The 12,261-nt window shown below is 40.2% G+C and overlaps 1 protein-coding gene across 1 annotated transcript in view; it reads right to left on the bottom strand.

Annotated features, from left to right (window-relative positions):
- ADAMTSL3 (ADAMTS like 3) overlaps nucleotides 1-12,261 on the bottom strand; it is a 418,321-nt gene that overhangs the window by 177,445 nt on the left and 228,615 nt on the right. Inside the window, exon 8 of the mRNA XM_025392622.1 lies at nucleotides 7,275-7,432. Coding sequence (XP_025248407.1) covers nucleotides 7,275-7,432 — 158 coding nt within the window. The remainder of the gene's footprint in view (nucleotides 1-7,274; nucleotides 7,433-12,261) is intronic.

The following is a 12,261-nucleotide window of genomic DNA, read 5'->3' on the forward strand; positions in this document are numbered from 1 at the left end:
CCATTCTTGTCTTGCTGCACGTTCTTGGTGGTGTGGCTGGGACCCCTATCCAATCCTTGGCTGCCTTACAGCTCTGCACCTAGGGAGACCATCGGATTTACTGTTCATCCCAGGATGCTTCTGAGAGTGAAAGGAGGAGCCACTAACAATTAAGTTGGGGTAACAAGCACAAACTGGGCCTTTTCTGAACAAAATAGGACCCATAGTCTCTCTACCCACACCTCTCTGCTAAAGTGTCATTTTGCCACCACCATGTCACCCCCTGGCCAGCCAAGAGTACATTAAATTTTCTAGATGTCTTCCATTACCACTCAGGAACTGAAGGAGACTACGGGGAGCTAAACTCAGACTCAGCCTGTGACTAAACGTTTCATGGCACTAATTCCACTTTCACTCTCATGTGGCTTCTCTGGGTTGTTGCTGATGGAGGTGGAATCCCCATGAGGCACTTTCCTCTGGAAGCTCTGCCTAGGGAGGGAGCAAAAGCTCCTTTTCTGCTTTTAGCTTTCCTTGAAAGCCTCCCTGCCCTGGAGAGCGACCACCATCATGAAACACGTCTTGCTGCCTGCTTCCTTCGTCCTGGCGCCAGGAGAGGGAGAAGGCTTTCCACATCCCGGCTGGATATGCCCTGCAGTGCACGTCCTCCTGAGGACACTGGACCGAGACGCACCCTTACTGGAGAAAGGAGCATCCTCTCCATGTTATAGAAGATGTGCTATGGATTAGGACCCCAGGCTTGGCCCTGGAAATGTTATGGGGACTAAATCAATTTGGAAAATCTTCATCTTTCTCCACTAAGCGTGGCTTTCCACAGACTAAGCTAAAAATAATAATAACCCTACTTTAATAATGAAAAGATGAACATGAATGCTTTCTCTTGCACTCCTGCTAATCACCCATCTGCCATACCACTGCTGTCAAGTCCACAGGGCAAACAGCTCTGATGAAAAAGGAAATGGTGAAGTACAGAGAATGGCAAAAGAGAAATGCATATTAACATCTGCAAAAGTGTATTACCACTGTTTGATGAGGAAAATGAGTTTTATAATAAAAGCATGTGGTCAGCCATGGTGGCTCACACCTCTAATTCCAGCTCTTTAGGAGTCCGAGGCAGGAAGGTTGCTTGAGCTCAGGAGTTCAATGCCAGCCTGGGTAACATACTGAGACTCTGTCTCTACAAAAAAAAAATTAAAATTAGCTGGCTGTGGGGCTGTGTGCCTCTAGTCCCAGGTAATTGGAAGCTGAGGCCAGAGGATTACTTGCAGCCTGTACTTGGCCTGGGTGACGGAGCAAGACCTATCTCAAAAACAAACAAACAAAACCGATGGTATAAAAATGAATTCAAATTCAACTACTTGACTTGGCCACTTCAAAAGAATTTCCAAAATTTGTGAAATAGATTTTTATGTAAAACTATTCATAGTATATCTACATTTCTACACATATCTTAGCTGTGAGTTCTGGTAATTACTAAAGCAGTGTATGAATTGCTTTAACCAAGAAATTTCCCTCAACAGACCACATTACAGAAAAATATGCAATATTCTAAAAGTTTCTGCCTTTGGAATGAATGATAAATGCTTACAATGAGACAGAATCCCAATGACTGAGAGGCATGAGGAAACAGGTAAATTTTCTTTTCTGCTGGCACTGTTAGGGGTTGAATTGTGTGCCCCAAAAACAACATGTCAAAAGCGTAGCCCACAGTATCTCAGAATACTATCTTATTTGAAATACGGTCTTTGCCAATGTAGTTAAGGTAAGGTAACTGGGAGGACTTAATCTAGTATAAGTGGTGTCCTTATAAAAACAGGAAGTTTGGACTGGCCAGGTGTGGTGACTCATGCCTGTAATTCCAGCACTTTAGGAGGCCAAAGTGGGCAGATAGCTTGGGCCTAGGAGTTCGAGACCAGCCTGGCCAACATGGCGAAACGCCGTTTCTACTAAAAATACAAAAATTAGTCCAGCGTGGTGGAGCGCGTACTCAGGAGGCTGAGGTGGGAGAATGGCTCGAACCCAGGAAGTGGAGGTTGCAATGAGCCTAGATTGTGCCACTGCACTTCAGCCTGGGTGACATAGTGAGTCTCTGTCTCAAAAAAAAAAAAAAAAAAAAAAAAATTGCATGGGAGAAACTGAGAAATTTGCACCCAGAGGCAGACATGCACAGAGAGAAGGTGATTCCTGAACTCGAAGAATTGAGGTGAGAGGCATAAGACAGCTTCTCCTTCACAGCCCTCAGAAGAAACCAATCCTGCCAACACCCTGTTTTGGACTTTCAGGCTTCAGAACTGTGGGACAATAAATTCGGTTGTTTAGGCCACTCAGTTGTGGAGTACTCAGTAACAACAGTCTTGTGAAACTAGTATAGGCACTGACTCTAAAACTGTGTCTTGCTGAGTTTTGAAACACCTGTGAACGTATAAATGTAGCCACTATCTGCACTGCATTGAAAGCCTCCAACATGTTCTTTCAGAGAACCAAGACAGGCAGTTTCAAATCCTCTTGTGCCCGGATAAGTTAAATATGCTATCATAACTCCCCAGAAAGAGAAGAAGCTCATGGGTTGACAGCATAAAAGATATCTAGAGCTGAGGAAACTGAAGATGGAGATTGTACAACTGAGGACTAGTAGAAAAGCAATCAGAAAACATTTTCCTGAAGAAACACAAAATATCAGAGTGGAAAAAAAATGAATCCCTAAGAAGACAACTAGATGAAAAAGGAAGATTTCAGAGCCCAAGAAGAGAAACTTTTTTTTTCTCCCCGAAGATATATATGTTTTTTAAAAGATGAGAAAATCTACCAAAAGTAGTTAAAAATTAACCATGGAAAGATATGTCTTTATCAAAGTCATTTAATTTTGTTTTTTCAGATATCCTCATGGGAATATACTTAAAATTGATATTCACAAACGTCTACTCATAGATGCAAATATTCAGTAAATTCTCACTGAATTAATAGTGTATATCTTGCTGTCAATCCATGAAGCACATGGCATCAACTACTGTACTTAGCCAAGACTCACTACTGCTACCTGGGGGCAACCTGCACATATTGAAGAAGCAGGGCCCTAATGCAAAATATCCCTTAGTGTTATGACAAGGGTCATCCATGAAAAGCAGGTCATTGAGGGCTGGGCACGGTAGCTCACACCTGTAATCCCAGCAATTTGGGAGGCTGAGGCAGGAGGATTGCTGGAGGCCACAAATTCAAGATCAGACTGGGCAACATAGTGAGGCCCTGTAGCCACACACAAATAAAAAAAAAAGAAAAAACGGAAACAGGTTATTCAGGAAAACAAGCATATATAATGAGAAATCCACTGGAAGAAGGAAATGTGCAATTTTCAAGAATGGTCCAACCATGAAAATATAGCTTCTTAAAGAGTAGAAAAAAGAAATTTTTTTTTCTCATTGGTACAGTGAGATGCTAAGCTGCAAAATCTGAGCAACAATACCTGTAAGACAACCTAACATCTCATTGATGTCTACATATTTTACTCTTTATGTAAGAATACAGTAGTGTTCAACAGTATAGTTATCAAAAGCCCATGAAATAAGGTCTACTACATGAACTGTAGCAAAGTGTGTGCCTCAACCTAGCTCAGCGCACCCACAGCGGTGCTAAATTAGCACTGATTATGCAGGACTGGTATTCACTGCCTCATCCTCTCTCAGGTTGAAGCCAGGTCTTCCAGTTATAGACTAGCTTTTGTTGGTTGACTGGAATGGAAAGAGATACAATGAAATACAGGGACACAGGTCTGACTGTCATCAGTGACCTCACAGGCACTTTTAACCTCCCACTCAAAGTACAGCCATGACTTGATTGTGTGATGGGCCAGGAAGAGATGAATGGAAGCAGAGTTCCTTATCTTAGCAACAATACAGGCTGGGAAATACTACAATGTTTGGAACCAAAAAAAATGAAATGATGGAAAAGGATACTTCCCAGAAACCCACATTATTTGGACAAGCTCCCAAGTCAGGAAAAAAACAACATCAGAGCCACTCTTACTTCAACATAAGTGTCTCCAATTTTGCCACATTCTCCCCTACTAAGTACAACACATCCATGAGAGACAATTGCTGTAGGTATGAAAATGAGGCTCTATTTATGCATGAGTCAGACAGTTGTCTGTAACACCCTCTTTGATAAATGTATTTTTCAAAACACCTTTTCAGTCTAGACAGATCAAAAGCTTTCCAGGAGTTGAAGTCAAAGTCCAGAACTGTTTATTAAATCTGAGAGAGCCAGAACTTAGAGACAGGAACATAGAGGACTGAATATGAATGCAGACACTGTACCCTGAATGTGCTGTTAAAATGTACTCTATTGGCCGGGCGCGGTGGCTCACGTCTGTAATCCCAGCTCTTTGTAAGACCAAGGCGGGTGGATCATTTGAGATCAGGAGTTTGAGACCAGTCTGAACATGGAGAAACCCCATCCCTACTAAAAATTAAAAAAAAAAAAAAAATTTAGCCAGGTGTGGTTGGTGCATGCCTGTAATCCCAGCTACTCAGGAGGAGGTTGCAGTGAGCCAAGATCGTGCCATCTCTCTCTCTCTCTCTCTCACACACACACACACTTTTTAAAATTTACTCTATTAAGAGATGAGTACATAATTTGGGCAAGAAGGTGTAATTTTTAATTATGCACATAGTATGTGAATTCATTCTTCCATTTGCTTTTTATTATTTATTATTATTATTATTATTATTATTATTATTATTGAGATGGAATCTTGCTGTGTTGCCCAGGCTGGAATGCAGTGGTGTGATCTTGGCTCACTGCGACCTCTGCCTCCTGGGTTCAAGTAATTCTCCTGCCTCAGCCCCCTGAGTAGCTGGGATTACAGGTGTGCGTCACCATGCCCAGCTATTTTTGTATTTTTCATAGAGACAGGGTTTCATCATATTGGACAGGCTGGTCTCGAACTCCTGACCTCAGGTGATTCACCCGCTTTTGCCTCCCTAAGGGCTGGGATTACAGGCATGAGCCACCACGCCCGCCCAGTCACATTCTTCCTTTTAAACATTATTTTAAGAATTAGATACTACAAAATGTTATCCCCTCTAAAATAGTCACTGTTGTTTTCAGTGTTTCCATTTTGAAACGTATCCTTCCACATTATTTTTAAAAATATGCACACACACATATACATATATGTGTGAGTACATACAAACACATAGAAATATGCAGTTTATGTGTGTGTTTTTATAAATGGTATCAATAAACAGTATACTGTTAAGATCTACTGATGCTGATACTGTAACCAAACAGTATCTCGAAATACTAATCTTTGTGGGTGCTTTCCTCATTTCATCATTGTATTACTGTCTCCTATTCAGTCAGGGACCTCCAAGTTGACTTAAGAAGAATACAGATTCTCTGAGTAGTACTTAAAAGAGAATAAAATGCCGGGCGCGGTGGCTCACGCGTGTAATCCCAGCACTTTGGGAGGCCAAGGCGGGCGGATCACGAGGTCAGGAGATCGAGACCATCCTAGCTAACACGGTGAAACCCCCTCTCTACTAAAAATGCAAAAAATTAGCCGGCGAGGTGGCAGGTGCCTGTAGTCCCAGCTACTCGGGAGGCTGAGGCAGGAGAATGGCGTGAACCCGGGAGGCGGAGCTTGCAGTGAGCTGAGATCTGGCCACTGCACTCCAGCCTGGGCGACAGAGCAAGACTCCATCTCAAAAAAAAAAGGTAATTATGGCTTCCCCAAAACCTTTCACAATATGACTGTCTAAGAAGAATATTGGGTCAATGCTTTAAGAATATGACACAGAAGTCAGAAACATAAATGTCTGTGGAGGCTAGGCAGATGATATAAATGCCAGATCAGGATGAATGGCAACCAACCACTTATGCCTTTAGTGTTAGGGACACAATACGCAGTGGTGTGGACCACTGCAGACCCGAGACTGGAAGGCAGCTGTTCCCCAGTTACAGTCAATTATTGCTATTGTAAAATGCAAACTAGTTGTCAGCTCTTCCCATTTTTACAGAGATGCGGGCGGGGGGAAAAAAACAAAAAACAAAAAACAAAAGACCTGATCTTTTGATGTAAAAATCTCTCGATTTTTAAGTGTTGATTATTCAAAATCCATAGCTTCAGAAACAAAACAATACAGTGTGCAGGCCAATACTTGGCCGGTCCCATTGCAGGCTGAATTTATATCTCAGGGATTGGGATGGGTTAGCAACTCTCATCTACCTCCGTGCATGTTCCTCTGCTGACACAACTGATGTCTCAGTGAAACATTCCATGACAAATTAATATATAGAACATAGACAGCTTTTTAAAGTTAATGGGTTTTTTTCATATAGAAAAATATAACTGGTAATTGGGGCTATTTTCTAGCTTCCATTTACATTTTGGAACAGGTTTCTGAAACAGGATAGGACAAAACCACACACTGAACTATCTTTTTCATTTCCTGGCATTTTCAAATTTATCAGAAGAGTTTCAAACTGTGTCACCTTGGAAATATATTGGCCACTATACTTCATGTCCTCTGAATGAGGGAAGATGCCCCAGCAGTATCCAGAAAGGGGACATAGGCTCATGGTTCCAGAGAAGAAGAGTTCTTCTGAAGATACAGACACTTGTGACAAGTGTCTGTCATAGAACATCTGGGGAAGCAAATCCTGATCTTCAATCAGCCCACTGCAAGACTGCATATTCTAAGGGTTGAAGGTTGAAATAAAGATCCCTTAAGGATAACTATCTTAAAGGAGGGTAAGGAATGAGCCCCTGTTGTCTCTGCTCTCCTTTGCAAGGCGAAGACATGCAGCGGCACAATACTGGTTTAGGATATGGTGCATTTAACCATTCGCTGTTTTCACCAAACTCTATCTAAAACTGAACACAGCTGCTTGGGAGGTTGAGGCAGAAGGATCAGCTGGGCCCGGGAGTTCAAGGCTACGATTGCAGCTGTGAATAGCCACTGCACCAGCCTGAGCAACACAGAGAGACCCTGTTTCTTAAATCAACAAACAAACCAACAAAGCAACCAGAGATTATAAATAGAGAATCAATTATTCCCCCATAAAAGTGAAGTTTGTTTTTAACTGTCAGGGTTAGCAGCAGAAATTTAAGAGTGCTGAACAATCTTTAAGAATGAACTGCCAAGATGGAAATATTGATGACACATGCTCTGTATTAAAAAACAATCATTGATGACCTCTTGCTAAACAAACTTACTGTTTTAAAAATAAAGATGTTCTGGGATTCAGGTACATGAATTTTATGAAGAGGATCATCCTACCTTGAAGATGAAATCAGCCATCAGAGGTCCTGGAATCTTAAAGGTTTGCCTCTCGGAGCCCCTCTGAAATTCCACTGTTGTGTTTTCTACAACAAAGACGCCAGGGCTGTTAAAGCTGTGTTCTCCTTTGCTTCCTTGAAGTGTTTTTGATTCAATAACTACAATTAAAATATATGATTCAAATAAGAAACAATCTTAAAGGCATTTTATTACAAAAGACACTTTAGCAAGTACAATGTCAGTATATGATATCAAAACAATGTCAAAATAGCCACTCAGTTTACAAACATTAATTGATATTGGTGAAATAGATATAACAGATTTTTAATTGTCTATAGAAAAGGAGCTAACAAGGGTGTCAGGCCCTAATAGTTCTACTCAATTCTTTGGAGACATTTCTAGCATAAGGGGAAAGAGAAAACTTTTCTTTCTTTATATGTTTTCATGATGTAGCTAATACTCAAAGTAAAGCTATGTTCACTCATTTTATTACTTGTCAAAAGATCTTATGCCTACTCTTTTAGACAAAAATCACAGCAAATTTCAAATTTGCTTTTTATCAAACAAAACTTTTCATTTTGAAATAATTCTAGATTAACAGGAAGTTGCAAAAATAGTATAGAGAGGTCCTTTGTAACCCTCCTTCCCTTTTGTCTAATGTTTACATGTTACAAAAGTATAGTCGAATATCAAAACCAGGAAATTGACACTGGTACAATATGTGCATATAGTTCAATGTCATTTTATCACCCACCATCACAATCAAAATACAGAACCATTCCATTGCCACAAAGACGTCCCTTGTGCATGAAACCCCTTTTTTCGAATTTGCTTTCACATGAACAAAAGTGCTTTTAAGATTTCCTACAGAAAAAAGTTTGCTTATCACAGTTTAAACAAAAAAGCATTTCTACTTTATTTAAATTTGTCTTTCCTCCCTCTTTCTTTTTTTTTTATTTTCTTTTAAATTTGTCTTTCTTCCCTCTTTCTTTTCTTTCTTTTATTTTCTAAGTGTCACCATACTTAGTAGATCTGGTTTCATGTTGAGAGAGGCAATAAAAAATGTATATACAGCTAGATTCTGGGGCACCTGCATTTCTGGCCCCATATTTTTCTCTAGCTTTCTGCCTTGGGTTTTCATTGCCTCATATCTAAAATGAGGAGTCAGAGCAGTCAATCTCCCAGGTCCAACTCTATTTTAAAACCCACACTTGATTCAATGATATTATACCAGTCTTTAACAATTTCAAACAAAGAACACAAAGGAACCAAAATTCCACTGAGTGTCAAAAATAGAAAGCTGATAAAATGTGACAAAATAGTCTGGCATTAGGGAGCTTCCATCCATGGGCTGCTGGGCTTTGGTTGTTTTCATTTGCTGGATTTTTCTCTGTCACTGGAGCAGCTGCAGGAATTCAAGTGCCCTGGACAGACTGCATAACAGGCATTAGGAGACATCCCTGATTATCCCTGACAGGCAGGCTGGGAACTTTTCTGGGAAAATTCAAAGGCTGGACATGAGCTACTTGATCTGGAGGAGTCATTAGCGGTCGAAGAATAATGCTGGCTACTTTCAGGCACACAAAACCCCAACCACTTTGGCCCTGATCTCCATGACCGCAATAGATTTTTGGAAAGTGTGAGATTAAATTCATTTCCTAGTTCCAATGAAGATATAAAACTGAGTGTTATAAAGCGAGTTGTCAGTAAAAATGAAATGGGGAACTGGAGATAGTAAGTGGGCCCTACAATGGATGTCTCTAAAGTCAATGAGAAAAAAAAAAAAAAACGATGAGCATTAAGGCAATATCAAGACGCAAAATGAAGTTGGACATAACGCATCCTCACAGAAGGCATGCAAAATACAAGTTTCTAGACACTGAGTTAGCCTGAAATGACTTGATTAAATTCAAGTAGCATGCAATGGATTCCGCGGCTGTGTTGGGGTAGTAATTGTTTTACCATTGTGCTAACCTTCTGGACCACAGCGTTCCAAGTTGCAGATCGGGATGCAGAGTTGGGGCAGGGGGTGTAAAAATCTGGGAAGGTGATCTGGGAGGAAGGGACGACCAGTTGCTATGATATCTATTCCCTAAACCAAAGGCCAGCATTTTTGTTAACTTGGTTTTGATATTTTGTTTTTAATACAGAATCTAGCCACTATTTTAACAGTGTCTAAGAGTCTCAGTGACACGGATATAAAAACACAAGGAGCAAAAACAATGTTCAAGTTCACGTTAATTACCCAAACCACTCTGCTTCTCCACTAAATGGTACACTTATTGTAAAATATTTTTAATTTGAGTATTTCAAAAGGCTTCCAGTTCTCTAAAGCACAAACACTGGTTGCCTTTCTAGGAGGCAGAAAGCAGGTATTTTGACCTCGATTGTGTAAATGGGTAAGCAGAATCAAAGGTGAATGAAGAAAGACTGGTGAAGTGATTCAGTGAAAGTAGAGTTTATGGACACAAACAATTCTGATAATCTGGATTAACAAAGCCATTGTGCCAAATCCACAGCAAGGTGGAGGCCGATGCAGTTCTTTAAAAGTTGTCATTTTTATTGGTGGCAAACTTGCTTCTCCTCTGTGCTGGTGCCTCTTAAAAATAAATGATTGATAAAGGAGTTTGTGGTGTTTCAATCAACAATTCAGATGATGACTTACGGATACCTTTAAGTTTTTATTAATTTCCACCATTTCCCCATATTTACTGCAGCCCCATGTTGTGACAAAGTGTGATTCATGGCTAGTGAGAGCTGCATGTGGAAGCCCTTCAGTTCTCAGAGGTTTCACTGACCCTCTGTGGTTTCTGCAGCAAGGTGGTTAGTGTGTGGGAGACCCCAGGAAGCCTATAAACATCCCCACCAGTATTAAGGGAAGAGAGTGTGAGCCTTCTTTTCTGCTGCCCACAGCCCAACTTCTTTCTCCTCTCCAGACTTAAAACTGAGGGGAGGGAGGGAAGTGTTGGGGAAGACATGATAGGTAGTCTCAAAAAGAGTAAAAATTAGAAATCATGACTTTCTTATCCCCAAGTCTTCACAACTCAGGTCTCTAGTGATGCCTTTAAATATTTTAATCCATTACTAGCTATTTGTAAAAGAAATTACGCCTAGAAAAATGACAGATGCTTCTTACTGCTTCTAGTTGAAGGGTCTGCATTGAGAAGTATCAGTTTAGGCTTCTTTCAAAAAAGGCAGGGTCATGGTAACCATCCCCAAGAGGTCTCCCTAAATTCTAAAGGCCATGAAAGTACTGTCAGGTAAATGTGGAATGGGTGTTTAGTATGGCTAACATAGTTATAAACACATCAAACTTATATGTACAGTAGAGCTGTATTTGTATATGCTAATTTCATTCATGTCAATTTCCTTTGATTGGTCATTAGGTACAGTACCCATGTTTATTTATACATCTCTATATATGGTAATCAGGGCTTAAAGGGAAAATATTCTTCCAATTGAACTGGAGGTTTTTGGTTTATGATCTCTTGACTTCTTAAGTTTATTGCTAGTCAAACAATTTAACGCTGAAGTTTTGCTGCAATAAAATCTGTTTTGCAGGGATCTGCTTATTGCTTCCATTTTTTAAGGGATGCACCCCTGGAAAATTTGGGGCTGTGTGCTCCCCATAATGCTGTGGCAAGACTTGGGACAGGACTGGAAATGTAAGATGGATATTCTGTAATTAAAATTCACTCCACAGCAAAGAGACTGACATTAATGTTGCTGGGTATTTTCGGTTCTTAGTAATGCAGTCTTTTGGATACTTATAGTTAATGTGGATGTTAAAAAGAATGACTTATTACTGCAAAATAAGCTTCATTTCAGAAATATCTCTTTTACAAATAAAAATTAAGAAAAAAGTTCCATAAATCCAGAAAATAAAACCACTTCTATATTTAGATATTCAGAAATGTTAACTAAGTGCTTAGTAAATGAAGCCAGTTCTATTCATCAGCAAAGAAGGATAACTTTCAGAAATACTTCTACTGCCAATTGTGAGATTGTTCAGAGAGGGAAATAGTCCAAGCAACAATAGTCACTCTTGAAGAAATGGGAACATTTTTGAGCCCTGTTCTTGGAAGAGTGCCAGTCTTGAATATAAAGTTATGTTGAATATGCCAGAACATACACACATAAACGAATTTTTGTCTCAAAGTGTTCACCTTTACTTATTCTGTTTACTGTTTCCTTATTCTGTTTTTACAATTTATAAAACTATATTTGGAGCTGAATTTTGGGGAATGGCCTTTAATATCATGAGACTATCAAGACCATTCACTGCGTCTTTTTGTTTTTTAACATCTTTTCCACATATAATTTGCATGCCATAAACTTTGCCCTTTTAAAATGCATAATTTAATGGTTTCAGTGTATTCATAGAGTGAAGCCATCACCATCATCTATTTATTACTTCAAACTCACAGTATTCTGGGAAACCAGTGTCGGCCTTCAGGAACCCTACCCCTAGACGGGAAGCTGTGAAGTGCTAGCAGCAAGGCTTGTTCTGATCAGCCATATTCACTGATAAGGTTTTGTGTTTTAAATTTTGTTTTGTTTTATTTTTTTGTACCACTTTGCTGAAATCCCCAGAACATTCCCAAATCTTACTTTACTCTCCATGTATTATTATTATTTTAGAGACATGGTCTTGCTGTGTCACTCAGGCTGGAGCGGCAGATTGCAGTGGTGCAATCAGAGCTCACTGCAACCTTGAACTCCTAGGCTCAAGGAGTTGCTTAGACTACACGCCTGTAGTAGCCAGGCTACTCCTTGGACTATCTCAGTCTCTTGAGTAGTTTGGACTACAGGCATGCACCACTATGCCTAGCTAATTTTTTAAAAATTTTTTGGGGGGCGGAGCAAGATGGCCGAATAGGAGCAGCTCCAGTCTTCAACTCCCAGCGCCAGCGACACAGAAGACCGGTGATTTCGGCATTTTCAACTGAGGTACTGGGTTCATCTCACTGGGGAGTGCCGGACGATC

The sequence above is a fragment of the Theropithecus gelada genome, chromosome 7b (genome assembly GCF_003255815.1).
Source record: "Theropithecus gelada isolate Dixy chromosome 7b, Tgel_1.0, whole genome shotgun sequence".
Taxonomy (NCBI): domain Eukaryota; kingdom Metazoa; phylum Chordata; class Mammalia; order Primates; family Cercopithecidae; genus Theropithecus; species Theropithecus gelada.